The sequence below is a fragment of the Ovis aries genome, chromosome 1 (assembly GCF_016772045.2).
Source record: "Ovis aries strain OAR_USU_Benz2616 breed Rambouillet chromosome 1, ARS-UI_Ramb_v3.0, whole genome shotgun sequence".
Classification (NCBI taxonomy): domain Eukaryota; kingdom Metazoa; phylum Chordata; class Mammalia; order Artiodactyla; family Bovidae; genus Ovis; species Ovis aries.
In genome coordinates, this window is record NC_056054.1 from 20,008,544 (window position 1) to 20,036,419 (window position 27,876).

The following is a 27,876-nucleotide window of genomic DNA, read 5'->3' on the forward strand; positions in this document are numbered from 1 at the left end:
TTAGGAATATACAGATGAATGAGACACTATGTTTGCCATTATATAATAACCAGCAAGTGATTTTACAAAGCACTTTCACAGTTACCTCATTTGAACCTTGCAAGATCTTGAAACATTCCTGTCATCCTTTTCTACTGAATAAAGAAACCAAGCCCAGAGAATTTAACTAACTTGCCTTTGGCTATTCAATGGATCTGAGATAGGGATCTGAACCAAGTCTTTTGACCCTGAAGTCTGGGTTCCTCCTTTACTCTAGGAGCTTACACTGCTGCAAGGAAACTAAAGCAAAAATAACTTTAATGCATGGTGAAATGTGTAATAAGAGAGGCACCAAAAAAAAAAACCTGTAAAAGATCAATGAGGGAAACATTTCGACTACCTAAGGGAGAGGTAGGGAGGTGTAGCAATGGTAAGGAAACAATCAGGAAAGGTTTTATGCAGAAATAAGTGGCCTTTGAGCCAAGTCCTGAAGAGGGGGAAGATTTCCATAGGATAAAGGAAAAGAGTATTCTGGGTTGAAGAAATAATACGAATAAGGAGGCAGGAAAACACACACTGCATTTAGTAAACACATAAAGCCCCGTTTGCCTGAATTATAGATACTTGTTAAAGAGGAAGAGAACTAGAAGAAAACAGGCAGGATGATGCTAGAGCAGAGAGGACTGGATACCAGGCTAAGAGTTTATTTTGAGTTCCATGTTTTAACCCTAGCTGTGTACTAGATAACCTATGGTGCCCTATTAATTTATTTTCAAATACAGATGCCTGGGTCTCACCCAAGACTTTAACTCAATAGGCCCTGTGTGAGGTCTCGGCATCTGTACTTTGTAAAAAACTCCTAAGCGATTCTAATAAGCCGCCGCTGCTGCTGCTGCTGCTGCTGCTGCTGCTGCTGCTGCTGCTGCATCGCTTCAGTCGTGTCCGACTCTGTGCAACCCCATAGACGGGGGCCCACTGTCTCTGGGATTCTCCAGGCAAGAACACTGGAGTGGGTTGCCATTTCCTTCTCCAATGCATGAAAGTGAAAAGTGAAAGTGAAGTCGCTCAGTCATGCCCGACTCTTAGCGACCCCATGGACTGCAGCCTACCAGGCTCCTCCGTCCATGGGATTTTCCAGGCAAGAGTACTGGAGTGGGGTGCCATTGAAGGTTAAAAACTGTGATTTCCAATGAGGAAATCACAAAATACTTTTGAGCCAGAAAATACCCACTGATTTTTTATTCACTCAATCAATCAACAAATATGATTAGCAGTTATCATTGTCAGGCACTATGAAGGAACCAATGGAGGCCAATGGAAACAAAACAGACCCTGACCTCAAAAAATTTATAATCTACATACAAAGTCAGTTCAGTTCAGTCGCACAGTCATGTCTGACTCTTTGCAACCCCACGACTGCAGCACGCCAGACTTCTCTATCACCAACTCCCAGAGCTTGCTCAAACTCATGTCCATCGAGTCAGTGATGCCATCCAACCATCTCATCTTCTGTCGCCCCCTTCTCCTCCTGCTCTCAATCTTTCCCAGCATCAGAGTCTTTTCTAAGTTCTTTTCAGTTCTTCACATTCGGTGGCCAAAGTATTGGAGTTTCAGCTTCAGCACTGTCCTTCTAACAACTATTCAGGACTCATTTCCTCTAAGATTGACCAGTTTGATCTCCTTGCAGTCCAAGGGACTTGGAAGAGTCTTCTCCAACACCACAGTTCAAAAGCATTAATTCTTCAGTGCTCAGCTTCCTTTGGGCTTCCCTGATACCTCAGTTGGTAAAGAATCCGTCTGCAATGTGGGAGACCTGGGTTCAACCCCTGGGTTGGGAAGATCCCCTGGAGAAGGGAAAGGCTACCCATTCCAGTATTCTGGCCTGGAGAATTCCATGGACTGTATATAGTCCATGGGGTCGCAAAGAGTCGAGCATGACTGAGCGACTTTCACTCATAGCCATCTTTATGGTCCAGTTCTCACATCCATACATGACTACTGGAAAAACCATAGCTTTGACTAGATGGACTTTTGTTGGCAAAGTAATAGCTCTGCTTTTTAATGTGCTATCTAGGTTGGTCATAGCTTTTCTTCCAAGGAGCAAGCGTCTTTTAATTTCACGGCTGCAGTCACCATCTGCAGTGATTTTGGAGCCCCAAAAAATAAACTCTGTCACTGTTTCCATTGTTTCCCCATCTATTTGCCATGAAGTGATGAGACCTGATGCCATGATCTTCGTTTTTTGAATGTTTTGAATTTTAAGTCAGCTTTTTCATTCTCCTTTTTCACTTTCATCAAGGGGGCTCTTTACTTCCTCTTCGCTTTCTCCATAAGGGTGGTGTCATCTGTGTATCTGAGGTTATTGATATTTCTCCTGGCAATCTTGATTCCAGCTTGTGCTTCATCCAGCCGAGCATTTCGCGTGACATACTCTGCACAGAAGTTAAATAAGCAGGGTGACAATATACAGCCTGACCTACTCCCTTCCCAATTTGGAACCAGTCTGTTGTTCCATATCCGGTTCTAACTGCTGCTTCTTGACCTGCATACAGATTTCTCAAGAGGCAGGTAAGGTGGTCTGGTATTTCCATCTCTTTAAGAATTTCCCACAGTTTGCTATGACCCACACAGTCAAAGGCTGTGGCATAGTCAATGAAGCAGAAGTAGATGCTTTTCTGGAATTCTCTTGCTTCTTCTATGATCCAATGGATGTTGGCAATTTGATCTCTGATTCCTCTGCTTTTTCTAAATACAGCTTGAACATCTGGAAGTTCTTGGTTCACATACTATTGAAGCCTAGCTTGGAGAATTTTGAGCATTACTTTGCTAGCATGTAAGATTACTTTGGTACATACACAAGCAAAGAGTAAATTAAAGTCAATGATAAACACTATGGTATTATGGAAGCATATAGGAGAGATGTCTAACTAATCTTGGGAGATTAGAAAAGACTTCCCAGAGAAAGTTACATCTAAGCTGAGTCCTAAAGGTTAAATAGGATTTGGCCAGGCCAATGAGAGACAGAAAGATTGTGTTCTAGGCAGAGGAAGAGCTGGGGCAGGGACCCAAAGGTGGCAAAGGTCACATCTCATTCGTGGAACTGAAGGAGAAAGAGGTTCAGTACAGCTGCAGTATACAACTGAGACAAGAACCAACAGATCAGAGAAGAACAAGCAGTGAGGACACAGAGATGGTGAGGACCAGGATTAGATATTTTGACTTTACTCTGAGGATCCAAAAAAGGGTTTATGAAAGGAAAAACAAAATTAGCTTTGCATTAAACATTGTGGTGTTGGCATAAAGACAGACATATAGACTAATGGAATAGAATAGAAAGCCCAGAAATAAACCCTCATATATATCAAAGGGAAAAGGACAGTCTCTGCAACAAATGAGAAATGGAGAAATGCAAGTCAAAACCACAGTGAGTTATCACCTCACACCCATTAGAATGCAACTATTCAAAAAAAGAAAGAAAGAAAACAGTAAGCTTTGACAAGGATGTAGAGAAATTAGAACCCTTGTGCACTATTTGTAGGATTGTAAGATAGTACAATAACTATGGAAAACAATATGCTGGTTCCTAAAAAAGTTAAAAATAGAACTATTATATCATTTAGCAACTCTGCTTCTTGGTATACATCAAAAAAAAATTGAAAATGGGGTCTCTGAGAGACATATGCACACTTTTATTCAAAGCAGTATTGTTCACAATAGTCAACAGGTGGAAGCCACCCAAATTTCCACAGATGAATGAATAGGTAAGTAAAATATAGTATGTATATACTTGTGATGGAATATTATTCAGACTTAAAAAGGATGGAAATCCTGTCACATGTTACAACATGGGTGAACCTTTAGAACATTAAGCTAAGAAAATGAGCCAGTCACAGAAAGACAACTACTGAGTGATTCCACTTTTTTGAGGCACCTAAGTAATCAAAATCATTGAAACAGAAAATAGAACAGTGGTTATCAGGAACTGGAGGAAGAGGGAAATAGGGAGTTGTTTAATAGTACAGAATTTCAATTCTGCAAGACGAAAAAGATCCAAAAACCTGTTGCACAACAATATAAACATATTTAACTCCAATACTTTGGCCACCTCATGTGAAGAGCTGACTCACTGGAAAAGATGATGCTGGGAGGGATTGGGGGCAGGAGAAGGGGACGACAGAGGATGAGATGGCTGGATGGCATCACCGACTCGATGGACATGAGTTTGAGTGAACTCCGGGAGTTGGTGATGGACAGGGAGGCCTGGTGTGCTGTAATTCATGGGGTTGCAAGAGTCAGACACGACTGAGCAACTGAACTGAACTGAATACTAACTACTGAATTGTAGACTTAAAAATTGCTCATATTGTTAAAAAATAGATTTATATTTTAACAGGAACTCTGGCTGGCAATATGGACAATATGGATGCAAGGCAAAGGAACAAGACTGATAGGGAGACTAATTTAGAAGGTTGTGGCAAAAGATGATGATAGCAGAAGGAACTTGCCTGAGGTGAATGGATTCAAGATAGAAAGGAGGCAAAATGGTCAGGACATGATGATTGATGAGATGTAAAAAATGGGAGAGGTCAAGGAGGAAGGGAAAGAGAACTAGTTTTAGAAAAGCTAAGCATTATACTAATATTTTTACAAGGTATTAATTAATTTAATAAACGTTATTAAGGAGCTACTTGTGCCAAGTACTTCAGAAGGCTTTAGACAATTGTTCTGCCACCTTCACAGAGCAGCTTCTCCTCTTGGAAGTTCATCTAAACTAGCCCTTGACACAAACTGTCTCCTTAATAATTATTTGTTGAAAAGGATATAGACACGAGCAATTACTATGAGAAGGTCAGGTGTATTAAAATGAGCATGTTGAGGAAAGAAAAGCTTATTATTCATTTTGGAAATCATTGATCTAAGAACGTACTATATAAGCAAGCAACAGTGACTGTGATAACAAGAGAAGACCAACATAAACAGCAAGGAAACACAGAGTAGAGTGATTAGGTATCAAGTGTAGGAATGCTGAAATGCCCTGAAGTAGTAAGAATGTGTGAGAGGTACATCCTCCCACCATTGTCCTATTTGCTACAGAATCCAAAGTAGGAGAAGCTCTTGAGTCAACACAGATCCAACTCTGATGAATGATACCACCTATCAAATTAAGAAAAACATACTTGTAAAAATTTCTGTTAGAAACAGGTTTAGCCTAAACTCACAAGGGGCTCTACGAATTCAAATGCCACACTAGTTTCACAGTCATGGAGAGGATTAAAAGAAAGATTAGCTAGAAGTCTCCTGAAACATTTTGTAAATTCTCTGTCCTATCACTATCAACCACTGAAAAGATTCGTCAGTTGCCCAAAACAACCCTAAAAGAGGCAGATGTCTGTGGGTAACAGCTTAATGGCTAGAAGTTCAAGTGTTGGGAAGCAGTGTCCACTCATTCATCTATTTATCCATTCACCCAACAAATATTTATTGCATGCCAGTTACGTGAGATTCAACAGTGAACAAAATAGCCAGGATCAAGGAGCTTAAAGATGAGTAAATGGAATTATAGTCAGGTAGAACTTGACTCAATCCCAGCTCCACTACTTAGCTAAGAGATCTCAGGTAAATTAACTTCTTTTTGAGCCTCAGATTTCTCACCTGTAAAATGGGAAAATACCACATATTCCATGGGATTGTATGCTAATGCATCCCCTCCACCCCAAAGGAGAGGCTTATAGGACCTGGGACACTTATAAGAAGAACAGCTTAATGTTCTTCAGAACAGCTTAATGTTCTTCTTATAAGAAGAATAACAGAAATAATAGTAACAGAAAATAAATTATTTTTCTTATAATAAGAAAAATAGCTTAATGATTTTCATTATTATCACTCAGAAAGTAATACAAGCAGTTGAAAAACACCTCCTTCTAAATCAATAAAATGTCTTCTAGTGAAAAAGCTGATAAACAGGATCTGTACAAGGAAGGTATCTTTCAGAGCACTCCTTGAAATCCTGATGCTTTATGAAGTTATCTCCACTTCGATGTTCAGTAAATATCACAAACTCAATCTGTTCAAAATTGGCCTCTTGATTATTTTCCATCTTGTACCTCCTGAAGTCTTCCCATCTCCATTAACAGAAACTCTATCTTTCCGATGTTCAGGCCCAAAACTTCAGTTATCCTTGAATTATTTCATCTTCTCACTTCCCTCACCCACTGCATCAGCAAAGTTTGTTTTCTCTACTTTCAAAATAGATCTAAAATCACAAGGTTCACTGCTACCACTCTGGTCCAAGTCACCATTCAGTTCAGTTCAGTTCAGTTCAGCAGCTGAGTCGTGTCCGACTCTTTGCGACCCCATGAATTGCAGCACACCAGGCCTCCCTGTCCATCACCAACTCCCAGAGTTCACTCAGACTCAGGTCCATCGAGTCAGTGATGCCATCCAGCCATCTCATCCTTGCTCGTCCCCTTCTCCTCCTGCCCCCAATCCCTTCCAGCATCAGAGTCGTTTCCAATGAGTCAACTCTTCACATGAAGTGGCCAAAGTACTGGAGCTTCAGCTTTAGCATCATTCCTTCCAAAGAAATCCCAGGGTTGATCTCCTTCACAATGGACTGGTTGGATCTCCTTGCAGTCCAAGGGACTCTCAAGAGTCTTCTCCAACACCACACTTCAAAAGCATCAATTCTTCGGCACTCAGCCTTCCTCACAGCCCAACTCTCACATCCATACATGACCACAGGAAAAACCATAGCCTTGACTAGACAGACCTTAGTCGGCAAAGTAATGTCTCTGCTTTTGAATATACTATCTAGGTTGGTCATCACTTTTCTTCCAAGGAATAAGCGTCTTTTAATTTCATGGCTGCAGTCACCATCTGCAGTGATTTTGGAGCCATTACCTCTCACCTTTTTTGCATAGTCTTTATTTATTGCATGGACTCTGTTGCAATAGTCTCTCTTTAAACTAGTCTTTCTGCTTTCACCTTTGCCTCCTTTTCAGTCTATTCACCACACAGTTGCCAGGGTGATTCTGTTAAAAGGTAAGTCATATCATGTCGTAATTCTACTCAAAAACCTCCAAAGACTTCTCAATTCATCCTGAGTAAAAGAGGAAACTCTTACAATGGTCTATAAGGCACTTTGCAGGCTCTGGCCCATGTTTCTTCTCTGACTTCCGTCTACTACCATCCTTTTTCTTCCTACTTCCTTTTTCTTCCTGCAGCCACATCACCGTCTTCGGAGTTCTTTGACCACACCCAGCACAAGGCATTTCTCCCTCCATATCTTTACACTTGCTGTTTCCACTGCCTAGAACACTTTTCCCCCAGATATTCACATAACTAGTTCCATTACCTCCTTAATTTTTATCTCTTCTGTGATATCTTCTCTATCCACACATTCAAAATTGTAAACCCCAGAGCACATAACATCATATATACAATTTGTTTCTTGTTTAGTCTAACTCCTCTCCCACCCCTGATGATTACAATGTAATTTCCATGAGGGTAGAGATCATCATTTGTTCATTATTATATTCTACAGTCTTCCCTGTAGCTTAAATGGTAAAGAATCTGCCTGCAATGCAGCAGACCTGGGTTTGATCCCTGGGTCAGAAAGATCCCCTGGAGAAGGAAACAGCAACCCACTCCAGTATTCTTGCCTCGGAAACCCCATGCACAGAGCAGCCTGGCAAGCTATAGTCCACGGGGTCTCAAAGAGTTGGACACGACTGAGCAACTAACACTACACTATATTCCCAGTACCTGGAATGGTGCAAGACACATAGCGGGAGCCAGTAAATTTGTTTCTTTAATGAGCTAGAGGCATGCTAGCAAATCAGGGGGAAACTTATTTAAGAAAAAAGTAAATTAAATGAACTCTTCTATTATTTGTAGGTTAGGCTGCCAACCTCAAATTCTTGTTTCTCAAATGTCTTAGGGAGTTACTAAAAATAAGGGCAGAAAACATGTACCACAATTTATTTAGAGATTTTTAAAGTTACTAAATGACCAAACCAAAAGTTACATAAAAGCTACATTTTTTTCAGAAGTAAAGAAGACGCCAACATGTATTCATAGGAATGCTGTAGCTATTTTTACATGTATAAATGGAATGAACTTCTAATTGTGAAAGGACTTGGATGTAACATTTCACACTATTTTTGATTGCTGGCTCTTTCCACTGGAGTTAATGCAGCTTCTACATGTACTATGGACCCAGTCACACAAGGTATACAGACCCTATTTAAGAGACTGACCTTCACTAGAGAACTTGGAATTTGACATAACTTGGAAAGTGGAAGGGAGAAGAGAGACAAGGGCATCCCAGGTCCTGGAAGGCATATCTAAGGCCAGCACGTGTAGAAGATAGCAAAGTGACCCACCTAACTAAAGGGAGCAATTTGAATTTTGAAATCCGATTAGAGAAAGTCTAGAATACTAAACAGAAGTTTTTAAACAGAAGCATCATATTATCAAAGTATGCCTAATGAAGATTACTTATGTAGTAACATATCAAACTGAAACAAAGGCAGACCAGGGACAAGAAAAGCAGCCACACGCTTGAAAGATAGAGGGCATGGCTATGCTGCCAAAGTTAACTCAAGGCAGGCACCAGACAACTTTGCATTTGGCTCAAGGTAAGTTAGACCAGGAGAATACTCTGTACTGGGTCACACACAAATAAGAAAAGCAGTAGGCAAAACCAATGGCAATATCACAGCACACCAAGAAACTGGAATCAGGGTCTGGCTGCTCGTTTTTATAAATAATGCATGAGTTTGGTTACCGAACCCACAGAGTTTCCTTTCATTGTAAGCTCTCTGATTATATAAGGCTTCTTAGAGGTCTGACAGAAACCAACTCAGAAACAACACATATCAACCCACATAAACAAGGAAATTTCCAAAGTAACTCTTCTTTAATAAAGAAGGTGGGGAAGGGGGTAGAAATGGTGAGTGAGAAGAGGATGAGGGCTTTGTGAATTAAAAATTCTCTTCAGCCACTTGCAGGGCTAAACACTCCCTCATGAGTGAAGAGCATTTCTTTCAGTACCAAGTATCTGACTGGCTGAGGTGACTTTGCTGTAAAGAGGCCAAGCAATTGCTCTGTTTATAGCTGCCATGCCGTGTTCAGTTGCTTCAGTCGTGTTGACTGCGACATCAGACTGTAGCCTACCAGGCTCCTCTGTCCAGGGGACTCTCCAGGCAAGAATACTGAAATGGGCTGCCATTCCAGAGGATCTTCCCAACCCAGGGATTCAATCTACATCTCCTGCACTGCAGGCAGATTCTTTATCACTGAGCCACCAGGGAAGCCCCCTTTTTATAGCTAAAGGGCTCTTATAGCCACAGTGGAAAAAAGTTTTTCCATGGCAGAAATGGCAAGAAAGACCCCAAAACGTCCTACCAATTCTTTTGCTGACTCCCTTGACCAGAGTATTGTCACTTGAGGCACCTACCCTACAACCTTATACTCCGTTCATCCACCAAATTCCCAATCTTCTAGGCACTAAAATGTTCTATACAAAGAGGTCCCCCCCCAAAAAAGAAGTTCCCCGAACTGTTTGATATGAGGATATTTCCCTCCTTGTGCTTAACAAAGTAAAAAACAAAAAATATCCCCAAACAAAAACAAACCATAAAAACCATTATGAGATGACATGTAATCTGTCTGTAAGCATCTCTCTCTCCTCTCTTTCTTTGACATCCCTCCTACCTGAATATGGAATAGAAAACAGCATGTAAGTTGGTGGCAGCTACTTTTTGATTATGAATGAGAGCCAACCTTAGGACAAAGCTGACAATGTAAGCACAGAACAAAGAAATGGGGAGAGGTGGGGGGTCTCTGGATAACATCTATTTAGCTGCTGAATTAAACCAAGCTCTAACCTAATAAGTTGCTAGAATTTCAGTTTATATGAGTCCTTTTGTTGTTTAAGGCCATTTAACTATTTTGTTTCTTGCACCCAAATACATTATAATATATCCAATAACCAGAAAACAGCTTTCCCAAATAACAGAAAATATACAAAGTTAATCAAAAATGAATTCTACAAATACTACACGTGTTACACATACAAGAACCTGTGCTCAGGACTATGGGGAATACATAAGTAAATTAAGGACGGCATGTTGCAATGAAAAGAGTATCGACTTTGAGGTCAGATGAACCTAAATCCACATGCTACTTTGAGGAAGTCACTTAACTTCTCAAGCCTTAGTTGTCTCATCTATAAAATAGAAGAAACAGAACTACAGAATTGTGAGAACTATAGCTACTATATAAAGCACCAAGCATAGCACTCAGCCCACAGTGGGTGCTTAATAACTAGTAGTTATGATTTTTAAAATGAGAGCAAGTCTTTACCCTCAAGTAGGGTAGAAAAGACAAATAATTATAATGTGCTAACTGGGATGTTTATAGGGTATGAGATATTGCAACAAAGGTCCCAATTCTTCACCCCTTACTGAATCAATGTTCTTTGACACAAAGAACTTTGCAGTATGCTCCCAGTGTGGATTCAGGCACGTGATTTGCTTTGTCCAATCAGATATTAGCCAACCAAACTGGAACATAAGCAGAGTCATGAAAAACACTTGTACAAATGTGCTGGCATACTCTTGCTATTCTGGTATCATCTTAAGAAGGACAAGTCCAAGTTAGCCCACCAGTCCCAGAAGACAATGAGAAACAGCTGAAGCAAAGTGCCCACACAAAGCTCACCCTACAGCAGACCACCAGCAGACCTGCAGATAGATGACTGAGCAAGAGAGAGAGCAGCAAAACTGCCTAACTGGGCTGGCCCAGTTCAGCTTAGCAGAGCCTCCAGAGGTATGAGAAATAAATGTTTATTGTTGCATGGTTTTGTGGTTGAATATTATGTAGCAATAGCTAACTGACCACACGGTTATATTTCTGTCTTTAAAAACCAAAGATTTCCACCTCCTTGATACTCATGACTAAATGAAAGACAAGGTTAGGTCGTCTGAGTCAAAGACATACTTTGGGATTCTTAATTCAACTCATTAAACTCGAAAGTGCCTGATCTTCCATCAAACTGCTTTCTCTTTAACAAATACTAATTTGTTAAAAAATTAGAAGTCTATGCTTACTATAAGCAGTTAAAACACTCGTAAATGTCTGACTGTTTCAAGTTCAATTAATGTTTACAATTACAATGAACACTTGTAGAAGCGGCTGAGGCCCAGAAAAGTCTGTATCACCATTGTATGTGAGAAATATTCTTCTTAATAATATCAATACTTTATAGGCATCAATAAGAGCTGTGCTTCTCTACTGTAATTATTGACAAACTATCTTGAGAGAAATAAGGAATGGTGCTCACGTTACTGTGGAGGACAGGCATTCCACCAATCAAGAAATATTTACTAAATATCACCCAAGTTCTAAGCAGTGTGCTTGATGTTATTAGTAATTTTCTTTATGATCCTTAGTGAAACCAAGAGCTGTGCTGTCAAGTCAAATTATTAGGCCATTAAACCAGAAATCTATGCCATGAAGGCCTTTATTGAGCCCCTTATGAAAACAAGCAAGAACATTTGGATTTGGGCTTCATGACCTGTGGCCTATTAATATCATAATAAGATTATTAATATGATAAGTTGTATCAATATCTCATTCATTATACAGAAATACACTCACAAAGCACTTATTGTATCTTGCATATGACTGTAAACAAGCTACTAAGCAACAGAAAATATTATTTAAGTGCAACATGGCCAAAAGGATGTTGCACTACAATCAAACATTTCTGCCCTTTCTACTACATCTACTTTCAAATTTGAAGCATGGTCACAGGTTTTAAAGCATATTCTTATTTGTCAGTAAAACCAACACACAAGCTCTTCCAGTGAACTTACATTTCAGAAAACAATGATATAAACAGGGAGTGCAACAAATACTTTTACAAGTGTTTATCACTAGTGTCAGAGCTCTGGTGGATAGAAGGCTTGAGAGGAGACAGTTTTGTCTTTGAGGAATATATATACTCACTTCTGAGAAAAGAAATACACAGAAAATATTTCTTGATCCAGGATGCTGGTTATGGGTGTGTTCATTTGTGAAAACCTAGTGAGATACACATTTTCCATATGTGTGCTTTTCTTTATACTTGGTAAAAGGTTTTAAAAGTTTAATGACATAAACAGCAGTACAGAATTAAGTACTTAATGAAAACTACTGACAATTCGAGGAGTTCAGGAGGGACTGGTCACTGTTAATGCTATAATAGTTAAAATGCATTAAGCAATTACTGTATGCCACCTACTGTGTTAAATAAGCATTTTACATCCACATAGTATTCAGTGTGGTCATAATCTTACCAACAGCATTTGCCACAACTACGTAATTATTTCTTCCTCCTTGAAACCCTTTCCTTTCCATTACAGGCCAACACACTCCTGGTGTTCTTCCTATTTCCCTAGCTACTCCTTAATCTGCCTTTCCCACCAGACTTTAAAAATGCAAGTATTTTAACACTCAGCTATAGTCCTCTTCTCTATCTGGACTCCTTGGGATAGGCACTACTATTATTATTCCTGTCTCATAGATGAAAAACACTGTAGCACAGGGAGATTCAATCATTAGATTCAATTAGTTATTGGGGAATCCAGGAATACTAAGAGATATGGCAATCAACACTACAGAGCCCATACTCTTCACTGCCTCACTAACCCACTTTCTTTGGCCTTCCATACAAGAAGCAGGACATAGCTATACACATTCCACATTCTGGTGTTCTCAGTAATTGAGAAAAAAGACACTGAGTGAGGCACATGGGACCCTCCTTGATAATATATTAAGGATTAATTCCAGGTACCAAGCCAGTAGGAAACTAATGCTCTTGCAAATTCTGTTGAACAATTTTCCTTCTTAAATTCTTCACTTTTTATTCTGGTGCTTCTCAAAGAGAAATGTGAAATCATTCTAGAAGATAGAATCTGAAGAGTTTTCAAGAATACCTAGGAGCCTTATGAAGACCTACTAAACCTAGAGTATTCTAGGAATCCAAATTTCTAAGAAGCGACCCAAGCAAATTATGAAGCTGGTAACCTAGTACCTGAATTTGGGAAGCATTTGTTTGAGAGGGGATTCCCTGGTCCTCAGAGGCTAAGTAGTGACCACTACATATTTACCTGCCTAGAAGAGACTAAAAATGAAATGAGAATAGAGATGTAAACTCTACAAGGAGTACTTTCCTCCAGTCAGGAAACTAGAGCAACAACAGTGGAATTTTAGATCAGGACCCCACACATTTCTTAATAGTCTGGGAATTTGCTGTCATGATACAGCATGCAGCCAAGTGACATCATCCCTTAGTTTAGGAGGGGGTCATCCAGGCAGCAACAACCAATATAATATTTGAGCACTCATTCCCACTTCAGTTCAGTTCAGTCGCTCAGTGTCCGACTCTTTGCGATCCCATGAACCGCAGCACGCCAGGCCTCCTTGACTCATTCCCAGAATACTCACCAAGTGCTATCAGGGAATCTAAGAGTATTAAGAGATATGGCAAACTGTCCCAAGGCTACAGAAGAAAGCTTTGTTAACAATGCCCCTTTTGCATGAACATAAATGAATACATATTTTGCATACGTATGCGAGTAACAATTAGAGTGGAACCATAAATGCTGAAACTAAGGCAAAGAAGTCACTTCAACATGCGTATTGGAGTCTTACCTCTGTGAGTGCATGCAACTGTCCTTGATGTACACACACACCCATGAACCTACAAAATAAACAGATTTTTTTTTAAACAAATGAAAAGGACATGAACTTAACTAGTGTAGTTGTGCATGCATTAGAGACAGTCCAACACCTGTAAAGTCTACCGTCCTGAATAACACTGTAGCTTCTCAAACTTTAATGCCACTCTTGTAAATTCTAAGTTTATCATGAAATATCTGGCTGTGGCAAGACCCAGAGGTAAAAAGTACTGGTGGAAGAGGGAGGTGAGCAAGCCTTTAAAAACAGCGTGGTATAATGAGACAAGCACCAAGCTGGAACCAAGGAAACTTGATACTGGTTTAGCTTGGCCATTATCTGTTTACATGCTCACACACACAAAAAGGTCACTAACCCTATGGTTTCCGCAGTTTGCTCATCTAGGAAGTAAGTAGGTTGAACTACCCAATATGAAGGTCTGTAATTTACAATCAATGAACTGGGGTTGGGAATACCCACATTAACTAGAGGACAGAGAGCTAACTTCCTTAATATAAAAAGAACTCTTCTAAATATGTAACTTTAAAAAGAACCCAATAGAAAAATAAGCAAAAAGCATGTACATTAAAGAAAACTAAGAATAAAGGGCTAATCATATAAAAATGCGCTCTCTCTCATAATGAGAGAAATGTATACTAAAACAAGGAGCTATTACTTTTTAAATCTATCAATGAATGAAGATTAAGAATGATAATGATTGGGAGAATTCCTCAAGATGGATCCAGTGGTTAGGACTCTGCTCTCACTGCAGAGGGTGCAGGTGCAATCCTTGGTTAGGGAACTAGGATGTTGCCTAGGAACGCAAGCCCAACAGGGCAGCACCCCCCAACCCCCAGAAAAGAGTGATAATGCTCAGTGTTGTCCAGAAGGGAAGGAAACAAGAATAGGAAATACTGCTGAGTTCTCAGTACAACTTTTTCAAAGGGTAATTAATTGATCATCCTGGCAAAAATTTTCATTACTCCAACAATCCACTTCTAGAAATTTATCTTAGAAGTATAATCAATTTGGGTGAGCAAAAATTCACATAAAAGGACATCTACTTCACCAGTGTATGTGAATCTAAATACCCATCATATAAAAGACTTGTTAAATATTTACAGTATAATTCATACATTAGAATACTATACAGGCATTAAAAAAGAATGAAGTACTCCTTATGCATTGACATGACAATATACACAAAATATACTGCTAAATGAAAATGTCAAGCTTTAAAATAACATTTGTGTAAAAAAATTTTTATACATTAACAGAAAGTATCTAGAAGCATTAATAATAAATGGTACTGAGGGGGTAAAGGGTGATTTTTATTTTTTAGTGCACAACTTATGTTATATTTGAAGTTTCTTCAAACATCAGCTTAAATTTTTAGGTAAAAATAATTTTTAAACAAAAATCACAAATCAATTATGACTGATGATAATCATTAAGTGACAGAAGATAAATGATATAAAGCAGTGACACTCAGGACTTAGGTTGTCAAGAAAAGTCTCATTAACAATACCCACAAGGCCCAAGTAAGTTCTAGTTTAGAAGAGAAAAGAAAAGGGAAGAGATTGACTAAAGTGATAGTGAAGGCATAGCAGTGACTGTGCTCGAAAGGACCATAAAGCTCTATGAAGGCAGAGTCCAGGTCATAGCACCTAACAGTGCCTAGCAAATAGTTTGCTTACTCAGTGAATAATTGCTGAGTGAAAAGGAACTGAGTGAGGGAGAAGGTCAGCTGTAACATCACAGCGGTTTTAAAGACATGCTGCTCTAACCAAAATTACTAGTGTGAAAATTTCACAGTTTCTCCAAGAGGTGTTATCTAGACCACTGGTTTTCTCTAAGGGCATCCAGAGACAAGATGGGGACTCGAGAAAGGAAAAAAACCCAAGGAAATATTTAGGTAGTACTGAAAATAAGATGCAGGTTTCAATGACAGGCTAAAACTTACCTCTTGGGAATAAAGAGGCTTAGGAATAAAAAGGAAGTGAGAGTAGTTAAAAGAGGTCTGGGGAAAAAAAAATAAAAGAGGTCCTGGATTTCCCTGGTGGTACAGTGGATAAGAATCCACCTGCCAATGCAGGGGACATGAGCGGGATCCCTGATCCAGGAAAATTCCACATGCCATGTGCCACAACTACGGAAGCCCACACATTTTAGTACCCACGAGCCCCAACTACTGAGCCCTCATGCTGCAAGACTGAAGTCCAGCACACCTAGAACTCGTGCTCTGCAACAAGAGAAACCACCACAATGAGAAGTTTGCACACCACAACCAAGAGTAGCCCCTGTTTGCTGCAACTAGAGAAAGTCCACACAGCAATGAAGCCCTAGCACAGACAAAAATAATTTAAAAAATTAAAAGTACAGAAAGAAGATAATTGACAATCTAGATATCGATTTAAAAAAGAGCTCTGAAGTTAGAAGGTGTAGGTTCAAATCTCATCTCTACTTGTTACTAGGCAAGCAATAGTTTCCCTCTTATAGGATAATAGTGTCCACAACGTAAGGTTGTTGGAAAGACTAAACGAAACAACTTTATTCACCAGTCAGTTTCTTTACTGTGAAACTCACTACCTAATATGGAAGAGAATGAGGTGAGGAATGTAGACAGGTAAAAATTTAAAGAATAATTAACATAAGTAACACAGAGTGCTTGAAGACTGAATCTGGAATGCTGAATGTTTCTGGGCACCATGGCATAGTGTCTTTGCAGATAAACAGCATCTGATAGCTTCAGTTTAACATCAGAAACCAGTTGGGTAAAAGAGAGGAAGCTGTACTAGAACAAAGGAAATCCGGGCAAGATAAATGAGAAAACAATCAATCTGGGGGAGCTGAAGTTTTAGAGGTATCTTTTTTTCCCCTTATTAAAGACACTTTTTTTTTTGGTAGTAATGTTTTTATTGAAGGACAGTTGATTACAATATTATATTCACTTCAGGTGTACAGCAAAGTGATTCAGTTATATATATATATTCTTTTTCAGATTCTTTTCCCTTATAGGTTATTACAATATATTGAGTATAGTTCCATAGCTATATAGTAGGTCCTTCTTGGTTATCTATTTGATACATAGCAGCATGTATCAGAGAAGGCAATGGCACCCCACTCCAGTACTCTTGCCTGGAAAATCCCATGAATGGAGGAGCCTGGTAGGCTGCAGTCCATGGGGTCACTAGGAGTCGGACAGGACTGAGTGACTTCACTTTCACTTTTCACTTTCATGCATTGGAGAAGGAAATGGCAACCCACTCCAGTATTCTTGCCTGGAGAATCCCAGGGACGGGGGAGCCTGGTGGGCTACTGTCTATGGGGTCGCACAGAGTCGGACACGACTGAAGCGACTTAGCAGCAGCTTCAGCAGCAGCAGCATGTATAAGTTAAACCCAAACTCCTAATTTATCCCCTTCCCACCTTTCTCTTTTGGTAATGATAAGATTGTTTTCTATGTCTGAGGCTCTATTTCTATTCAGTGTCATGTGTGTGTGTGTGTGTGTGTGTGTGTGTGTATACATATATATATATGTATGTATGCATATATATATCCTTTTTCAGATTCTCTTCCATTATAGGTTATGACAAGATACTGAACATAGTTCCCAGTACTATACAGTGGCTCCTTGGTGATTACCTATTTTGTGTATAGTAGTGGGTATCTGTTAATTCCAAACTCCTAATTTATCTCCCACTTTCCCTTTTGGCAACCATAGATTGGTTTTCTATGTCTGTGAGTACATTTCTATTTTATAGATAAGTTCATTTTGTATTTTTTAAGAGTCCACATATAAGTGATATCATATGATATTTGCCTTTGTCTGACTTACTTCACTTAGTATGATAATATCTAAGTCCATTCATGTTACTGAAAATGGCATTATTTCATTCGTTTATGGCTGAGTAATATTCCACTGTGTGTATATACCACATCTTCTTTACTGTAGAGGTATCTTTTTAAAAGGTCAGTGTTCTTTAAGTGTTTATACAGTTCCTCAGTCACCAGAATTATGAGAGTCAGTATTCTATTCATTTATTTAACAACTATTTGTTGAGTGGTCACTATGTGTAAGACATTAGGGACAGAACAGTGAATAAAACAAAGTCCCTGCTCTCAAAGCAGTTTCATTCCAGGGATCATTCTACTGTAAAGTAATTGTAATAAAAAGTTAAATGGATGTTTTGCAGAAAGCAGTTAAATTGTTGTGCATAAATAGCTGTATCTAGTAAACCTCTTACAGGAAGGATGCTTCCCTGAGATTACATGGTATTTCTGCCTAAGGATGATTCTATTCTCATTATCCCACCATAGCAAAAAGAGATAAATAATACACAATATGCTTTTATTACAATTATACAATAAGCTTTTATTACAAAAATTTTATTACAATATTACAATAAGTAATATATAAAAGCTTCACTACAGCTTTCTAAACTATAAAGGGCAGTAGCAGGGGTCAATAACTAAGGCCTACTACTTGTTTTTATAAAAATTTTATCGGAACATAAGCAGCAGCAGCAGCAACCATGGTATTTTCTGGGGCTGCTTTTGTGCTACAACAGCAGACTTAAATAGTTGTGACAGAGACTGTATGGCTTGCAAATACTGAAACATTTACTATCTCATCCTTTACCAAAAGAGTTTGCTCATACTACTTTAAAAGACTGTTAGGAAGATAAAATGGGATATTTCAGGTACAATATCTACCCCGTAATCAAATAAAGGTTAAATGTTTTTTATTTTATCATTATTAACAATTCTAAATTATACCATCTCTTATATGACTATTAGAGTTACCTTTTCAAAACCTGAACTATGTAATTTTCTTCTTTATAAACCTTCAATGGCTCCCTTCTGCCTATAGAATAAAGTCAAAATTCCTTACCACAGCATTTGAAACTTTCCATGATGTGTTCCAGCTTATCTTTGGAAGCTCACACTTTCCCATGAACCTTACTCTTCACCCATTTCTCCCTTTCTTCTGCTTCTATCCTACAAATATATTTAAATTTACTCATCTTAAAAAATGCTTCCCTTGCCCCCTCTCTAGTGGTTCAACAGTAAAGAATCTGCCTGCAATGTAGGAGATGTGGAGGTGTGGAGCTCTGTGGGTTTGATCCTTGGGTCAGGAAGATCTCCTGGAGGAGGAAATAAATTTCTAATGGCACTCCAGTATTCTTGCCCGGAAAATCTCATGGACAGAGGAGCCTGGTGGGCTACAGTCCATGGGGTTGCAAAAGAGTCGGACAGGACTGAGTGACCAAAACAACAACAAAAACAAAGCCCCCGCCCTAAAATATGATCCTAAGTCATTCTTTGCATTTGTACCCAACCTTTAAGAGTAGGTTACATACACTATATGGCTTCCCTAGTGGTTAAGACAGTAAAGAATCTGCCTGCAATGAAGGAGACAGGGGTTCAATCCCTAGGTTGGGAAGATCCCCTGGAGGAGAAAATGACAACCCACTCCAGTATTCTTGCCTGGAGAATTCCATGGACAGAGAAGCCTGGCGGGTGACAGTCCATGTGGTTGCAAAGAGTCAAGTCGGACACAACTGGGTGACTTAACAGTTTCACTTTACATACATATCTTTACACTATCTGGCTTCCCTGGTAGCTCAGCTGGTAAAAAATTTGCCTGCAGCGCAAGAGACCCTGGTTTGATTCCTGGGTCAGGAAGATCTGCTGGAGAAGGGATAGGCTACCCACTCCTATATTCTTGGGTTTCCCTGGTGGCTCAGCTGGTAAAGAATCTGCCTGCAATGCAGGAGACCTGGGTTCAATCCCTGCATTGGGAAGCTCCCCTGGAGATCTTCATGGCTACAAGTCCATGCGGACACGACTAAGTGACTAACACTTTCACTTTACATACACTATCTACATATCTTTAATCTTCCTTTGTTCCTAGACTCATTAAACCTGCCTTCTGCCCACATAACTCTTTTTGAAACTTTCCTTACTGTGGAAGATTCAGAGTTTTATTTGTCTCTGCATTTCTAGTAACTAGTATAGTATCTTACACACAGTAAGCAAGATCTCAGTAAAGATTTGTTGAAGGGCATGAATGATTTTTATGACCTAGAAACTTAACTTCAAGCTCCTCCTTGAGCTGGAAGACTTCATTTGCTTACAGAAAATTATCCTTCTAGGATCAGCTAAAATTTCATTTTCTCTGCAATCATCTTTAGGATGCCTTCAGTTAACATTAGTACTCTCTCTCTTTCTTCCTGGCTCTAAGCAGTGCTAACATCCTTTTTTGCAAGATTGCTCATTAGCATAAGTCAAGAGGTCCAAGGTCTGGAGTCTGCTTGGATTTGAATCCTGGCTCTGCTTACTGATGACCTCTCTGTATTTCAGGTTTTTTCCACATGCAAAATGGAAATGTTGGTATTATCTAATCTATATGGTTATTGTGATGATTAAAATAACTTGAGCTCTTAGAACATAATATGCACTAGAGAATGTTAGCTATTCTTCTTTTTAACCTTTCTGACTTCTCCAGATTGGAATATAAGGAAGGCTTTTAAGAATACAGAACTCATCTAATTTATTTCTATATACATACAATGCTTTGCACATAAGATGCTAAACAAGCATTTCTTGAATGAAAAGGCAATAATCACCAGATTAGTTTCACAACGTAAACTCATTTTATAAGAAAGAACATTTAGAGGCAGGTACAAGGCTAGAAAACCAAGAGGTATTTATTTTATTTCATCAAATATTTGTATAGAAGGGAGGCAATAGGATTCTATTAGCAAAACAATGGCTACATTCTAAAGTTAAGAGTCGTCTAGAAACTGAAAGTACTTGGTTTGAGGGTGATTTACCCTTGCTTCCCATGCCCTCAGACCCACCATCACTATTACCACACCACCCACAGAGATGTCACAGAGGACACGTTAAGGCAGGCATGGCTTCATATGACAGTCTTCCCCACCCCCTACTCACATCACCACATCATAGTGGTGTCGCACAATTCTACTTCTACGTGAAACTTTTCTGCTAGACCTTCTCAACCTCATTTCCTTTCTACCACCACCACCACCGCATCGAAAATGGTATTAAAGAGCTGGCAAGCTGAAACAGGCATTAGCTTTCTATTGGAAGAAGAGCTTGAGCAGAGCTAATCATTCGAGTTGCTATAAAAAGCATATACTTTTAAAAGGGAAATATTACTCATCCTTAATAGGGAAGTGATTTACGCCTAAAAAGGCATTTAATATATCAACAGTAAGTTTCCACTGATATTTTTATTGCTACTTTAATCAAAATCTAAACTGTGGCCGAAGCTGAAAATCTTTCTTGGTAAGAGACAGGATCTTAAAAAAAATTACATTATGAATGATTCTAATTCTCCACTACCAACACCCAAAATCATGTAAGCTTAAATTATTTAGCTCAGAAAGGGGGCATTTTCTTAATGGATATGCTTGAGAGTGAGTGACAGATTACTCAAATTTGTTATTTTTAATTTCATATTACACACACATTTGCATTGTCTTTTACACCAGTGCTTCCTAAATTTTAATATGGAAACAGATCACCCAGAAGTTATATAAACTGCAGACTTTGATTCTATAAGTCAGGGGGGAACTGAAATGTTGAATTTCAGTAGCTGATCACTACTCTAAAGTTACTAAGACTATAACAGGAAACTCCCAACTCTGATACTACTGGTAAACTAGAGTTTGAAAGAAAGTTTCCTGTCTTTCCTGTAGAATGATTTACCATTCCCCATAAAGTATCATAACCACACTTTTCCATAACTTAGCTTTTTTCCTCAGACTGTTTCCAATGTTTAGAATGCCCCACCCTTCATTTCCACAGAGTTATATTCTGCCCCAAAGCTCATTTCCTTTCCCCAAAACAAATCTGGCTCTAAGTAGAAGTATTTCTGAACTAGCATGCTTCTGAATTACCAAGGCACTCCATCTATACCACACTGCCACATCATCATAATTTCCTACCTTTAACTTTTATAATATGCCTTATATTTCCCTTAGGAGACCATAAGCTTCTTAAAGCATTCTCTTGAGTGGCATACGATAGTATATAAACACTTGCTGGATAATTTAAAACACAACTCTGATATTTCTGAGTGCCAGTTATGTGCCAGGCACTGGTAACGATCATAACAATTATAAGAACTAACTCAAAGAGTGTTTACCATCTAGGCATTGTTCTAAGCACTTTATGTTATATTCATTTAATCCTCATAATAACCCAAAGAAGTAATACTTTTATTAACCTGATCACATTGATGAAGAAACTGAGGCTCAGAGAAATTAAGTAACTTGTCCAAAGTCACACAGCTAATAAGTGGCAGAGTCAGGAGTTAAATCTAAACAGTGGGTTCCAAAGTCTGTGGTTTTGTTGTTTTTGTGGGGTTTTTTGGCCGGGAGCAGGGGGCGGGTGTGTACCATGTGGCTTGAGAGATCTTAGTTTCCCCTACCAGGGATCGAATCCAGGGCCCCTGAAGTACAAGCATAGAGTCCTAACCCCTGGACCACCAGGGAATTCCCAAAGTCTGTGCTCTTAATCATGATGTTATAATACCTCTCCGTATAGTTATAAAGAGGATATAAAAATGAGTAAGATACAACCTGTTCACTTAAGAAGCTACTGGCTACTCAAAAAAATTGTTGTGGCAGCTCAGAGCTCCTGATTTAAGTCCAAACTCCTTAGCATGTTATTCAACAGTCTGAATGATCTGACCCAAACCTCTCTTTCTTTATTACATCCATCTGCATTCTCTATGTTTTACTGTAGTTATATAACCAGCTTCTCCTAAATATGTCCTTCTACTTCCGTTTTGTTGCTGGAATAAGCCCATCTTTCTCATCAAAATTAATCTTTCTCTTCCCTATACACTCAAATTACTCCATTTAAACTTCTACTGTAACACTAACCAGGCTTGCCTTCTACGTGTTTTAGCTATCTCCATCTTTTCCACTCAATTAGAGGATTCTTGAGGGCAGAGATGGAAGAGTATGGAAGAGATGGTTACTTGTTAACTTCCCTTTTCCTCTTGAAGTAGGCTACATTTCCCAGATGGTTAAGATCATAACACTGAGTTCTGGCCAGTGGTACAGGGATAGAAGTAATTATATCATTTTCAGGCCTGTCCCATTAAAAACCTCAACATCATCCTCCATGCTTTCTTCCTTCATCTGTCAGCAGATGCACAGGATCCAATAGAGGAATCTGAGGTCCTGTCCTAGGTTAAAAGGAGCCCCCTTCAACCTCCACTCAACATGCACTGGATTAGAATATGAGTAAGAAACAGCTTTTAAGCCAATAAGGTTTTAAGTTAGCCCATCTGGACTAAATACACCTTATAGTTTTGTTTCTCTATATATACCCAAAACACTGCCTTGTTCATAATTAGTGTTCAGTAAATATTTAGAGTTCAATTAAAAGTTAAAATTCTTATTGCAGGGCAGAACCTTTCAAGACTCTACTATTAGCCAGCAGTCTTCACAACTGGGGGTATGAGAGAGATTATTCATTGAAGTATGGGAAGAAAATTGAAATTTTTACTTTTTTTATACAAAAAAAGAGAAATGTTTACTAATATTTAACATGGGCTGATGATAGTAGCACCTGGGATGGGCTAAAAAATGTTTTCCTAATGGGATTATACGGTAGACAGAAGATATCCAAAGATGTTCATGTCCTAATCCCTAGAACCTGTGACTATGTTAGATGGCAAGTAGAATAAATTTTAAAAACTGCAGATGGAATTGACGCTGCTAATCAGTTGACTTTAAATTAGGGAGATTATCCTGGATTAGCAAAGTGGGTGCAGCGTAACCACAAAAGGTCTTCAAAGGTGGAAACAGGGAGGCATAAAAGTCAGTATCAGAGGGCTACAATATGAAAAAGACTCAACGGGTCACTGCAGGCTTTGACGATAGAAGGGGACTACAAGCTAAGGAATGCAAAACAGTCACTAGAAGTTGAAAAAAGTAAGAAAATAGATTCTCCCCTAGAGCCTTCAGAAAGGAATACAGCCCTCCTTGAATTTAGCCCAGTAAGATCTGTAAGATAATAATTTTCTGTTATTTTAAGCCATTAGGTTTGTGGCAATTTGCTACAGCGGTCCTAGAAAACTATCAGAAAAATCTAAGGGTCACTATTTTATGTTATAATGTTCACAGATCTAAGATAGACTTTGGGCTTTGACTCTTTGTAAAGAAGCATAAGGAAAATAATAACGTTATTTTCCTTAGTGGCATTTACATCTAGTAGGTCAAATATTTATTGAACTCACAGTCATGTATAAAGCTCAGAGTTAAACATTAAAGTTCAAATGTTATCCCTTCTCAAAAGTTTATTACCTAAATAAAAGAATAAGGGAGAGGCATGGTAACAGTCTAAAACACATCTATCCTTCTTCTAAAAAACAAAACAAAACAAAATACTGACACTACTATTTTGACTGGGACCTCTTCAATTCTGCATAACAGGACCTAGGAAAAGAAATGCAGCCACTGCATCAAAGCTGTCAAGAAAATTACTCTGTACTGCTCACCTACAATATACCTGGAAACTGTGCTAGGTATTTTATAGGTACTACCTGATATGAAATTACCCCTATTTTATCATCTAGGAAAATAAGATTCAGAGTATTTAAGTGACTTGACAAAGACTAGAGAAGGTACTGGAAATTGGATCCATTTGGCTCAAAAGCCTATGTTTTTCTCTGTGATAATCAGTATGTATGAAAAAGGCCAGTAGATCAAGAATAATTTTATTTTTTATTCATAAAAAAGAACTATCTATCTGCAAACCAATGAAACTCTGACTAGTTTGCTTTACAAGCCCTTCTACTGCCAACTTTGAGCAGTAAAAATAGCAGTCTTATTAAAAAAGTTTTTCTGACCTGTACTGGTCTTTCTGGAAAAATGTCTGACTCCAAAGTTTGGTAAAAACAATTAAGAGGCCTGAAATAAACCTATAGCAAAATATTAGAATGTGGGCTTTTTTTTTTTTTTTTATAATAATACACTTTCTAAAAGGTTTGCATTTGAAACTTACTTAGATTTAAACCAAAGTTTTTCCAGAAGTTTGAATATATTTTTATCTTATTTCCTCACATAATTTTGGAAGGCAAGGCCCTGGAACATACTCCATGAGATTCCACTAAGCTGTAATGTGTGGCACTAAAAGGAACTGCTTTGCATTTTACTCCCAAATAAAGCAAAGATACCAACACTCTCTGTTGGACTAGAAAAAATTACCAATAACCAAAAAGGAGAAGAGGCGGAAATGGCTCAAATCTTAAGTCCCAAAAGAGCTATGAATCCAGACCCATAAAAAAAGGAGTAATATCCTCAGGTAATTAAGGCTTGCTGGAGTTCAAACGTGTTTTAGAGGTATTACATAATGGAAAACTGGTTGTACTGGGTCCTAGATATGAAAACTCATAAGGAAAACTCAGCTGAACTGACATTAACCACCAGAGCTCACATCAGGTGACACTGAGCAGAGCTGGTTCAGTCTGGTTTTCTCTTTTCTGTCCATAGCTTTTATAGTCCAATTTTAAGATTGCTAAAGGCAGAATAAATATGCCTCAGCCATCACTAGATTATGTCAATAGCACTATATATAATAACACAAGGAAGAATCAAGTTCATGTTAAAATTTTACTTTTTCTTAGTCAAACAACACAAATATCTAAAAAGTTAAAATGAGATCTGCTTGTTTATAAATATTATACCAGTATAATAAATATAAAATCCTAGATTTCTGAGAGAAGAATATCCTCTATCTTCAATAACAATTGAAAATAAAATGAGACTAAGAATGAATTCATTCTGTATTTTATGTCATAGAAAATTTTAAACCAGATTGCTCAAAACAGCCATGCAAGCAGCAAAATACCAAGTCTCCCACCAAAGGCAGAGCTATTAATAAATATATGGGCAGTGACTTCAAAATGTCCCCAACATGCTTCTGTTTGTAAACCCAGGAAGTTCAGAAGAGAACTAAAATCCACAAACCTAAGTATATAGATTGTCTCCCCAAGCACTGAAAAAGCTTCTTCCTCCTTCCCAAAATTATCTTTTAGCCTACAATTACTCATAAACTCATGCCAAAATAGCAAAATATAAACACAGACTTCAATTTATGCGAACATACTTTTGAAACTATACTCTCACAATGATTTCTTCCCCAATTCAATCCAATAAGCATGTATCAAGAAATACTATGTGCAATACTTGTATTCTCCATTGATAAACAGAACACTTAATTTTCTTTTTCACTGCCTGTCACATATATATAAGCACAGTGCCAGGCAATAAGGATCAAGTAAGGTCCGTCTAGCCAAGGCTATGGTTTTTCCACTGGTCAGGTATGGATGTGAGAGTTGGACTGTAAGAAAGCTGAGCACCAAAGAATTGATGCTTTTGAACTGTGGTGTTGGAGAAGACTCTTGAGAGTCCCTTGGACTGCAAGGAGATCCAACCAGTCCATCCTAAAGAAGATCAGTCCTGGGTGTTCATTGGAAGGACTGATTTTGAAGCTGAAACTCCAATACTTTGGCCACCTCATGCGAAGAGCTGACTCACTGGAAAAGACTCTGATACTGAGAGGGATTGGGGGCAGGAGGAGAAGGGGATGACAGAGGATGAGATGGCTGGATGGCATCACTGACTTGATGGACATGAGTTTGAGTGAACTCCGGGAGTTGGTGATGGACAGGGAGGCCTCGTGTGCTGCGATTCATAGGGTCGCAAAGAGTCGGACACGACTGAGCAACTGAACTGAACTGAAGGGCCATAGAAATAAACATAAATAAATCCTTCTTTAAGGCGCTCACAGACAAATAATGATAATACTAGATAACATTTACTGAACACTTATGTGTCAGACACTGTTCTAAATATTTTACAGGATTTACCTCATTTAATCTTTATGAAGATATTATGTAGTAGGTACTATTACTCTCTCCATTTTACAGACATGAAGACTGATTAAATGGCAGTCAGAAGTAGATCCTTAATCTTTTTTTTTTTTTTGCTTAACAAGTTATCTATTTATTGTTGTTTGAATCCTTAACTCTTAAGCTTTATGCTATACAGCCTCAATATATAATGCTTCAGATGATTATAAGAGCAACAATAATAAAAATATAATAGTTAAGATTTAGTCCCTTGCATTGTGATAAGTTGTTTGTAGACATTATTTCATTTAATCATCTCCATAAAAGCAAGCAGGACCCTGGGCACACAAGCCTTTCAAACAGTTGCTAATCTGGGAAAGGAGGGGATGCTGAGACAAGGAAGGAGCAGTCAGGAAACAAAGGCTAGTGTTGCTATCCAACCTCTTGGCGGCTGCAGCTCTTCCAGCTGCCCCAACAGCTGCTGCCCCCCCACAACAATAACAACTGTGTGGAAGGTGAACAGTCTCTGCCTCTGCCAGCCAGCCTCAACAGTTCCTGGGCGCAGCTCCCCAGGAATAGCAGCAATGGCAATGGTTATAACAATGGGGAAAAAAGGGGGCTAGAACAGGTACCCTCCTCATCCTCTATCCACAATGGAGACATAGAGAAGATTCTTCTGGATGCACAACATGAATTCAGAGTAGTTCAAGAGACAGTTCGCACTGCAACAACCCTTCCCCACCAGAAGAGGGGGAGATCGTGTTTGATGGGAAACACAGCAGCAGGGACCGTAGCTCTCAGTCAGAAGAAACTGCCAAAGAGAGAGATGTGGGTGCACTGAAGAAAATCGCAGACTGGGTGTCCAGCTGGTCTAGCAGACCTGAAAACATTTTGCCTGAGGAGTCCCACTCAGGCACCCTAAATATTCCATTTCCTTAAGCATGAGGAAAAGTGGGTCCATGAAAAAAGGGCTGATTTTCTTTCTCCGCGCAATTTCTTAACTATTCATTCCATCTCTCTTCCTTTGCCACGTTATGGCTTTGGAGGTAGGCACCTACATTGGAAAACAACTCATCACGATTACTGCCAGTACCTACTGAAGGAAAAGAGCCCCTGGGAAAGCGTGTGACTTGTGAAGTGTGTATTGTCAGTAGTTTATTTGAACTTGAGACCATTTCGAGCATGACCCAACCTACATCCTGTTTTTATATATCCAAGTAGTTCCAGTAATTCTCAAATCCATTATTTTATTCAAACTCGAGGCATCGAG

The 27,876-nt window shown here is 38.8% G+C and overlaps 1 protein-coding gene and 1 pseudogene across 9 annotated transcripts in view; one reads left to right on the forward strand and one right to left on the reverse strand.

The window, feature by feature from the left end:
• The window catches only part of TESK2 (testis associated actin remodelling kinase 2), a 142,677-nt gene that overhangs the window by 27,154 nt on the left and 87,647 nt on the right, over positions 1-27,876 (reverse strand). For all 9 annotated transcript variants that reach the window (XM_060404989.1, XM_060404864.1, XM_060405023.1 and 6 more), the window contains exon 4: positions 13,681-13,729. In XM_060404989.1, the coding sequence (XP_060260972.1) occupies positions 13,681-13,729 (49 nt within the window). The remainder of the gene's footprint in view (positions 1-13,680; positions 13,730-27,876) is intronic.
• LOC114110786 (BCL2/adenovirus E1B 19 kDa protein-interacting protein 3-like) lies at positions 16,299-27,706 on the forward strand (annotated as a pseudogene).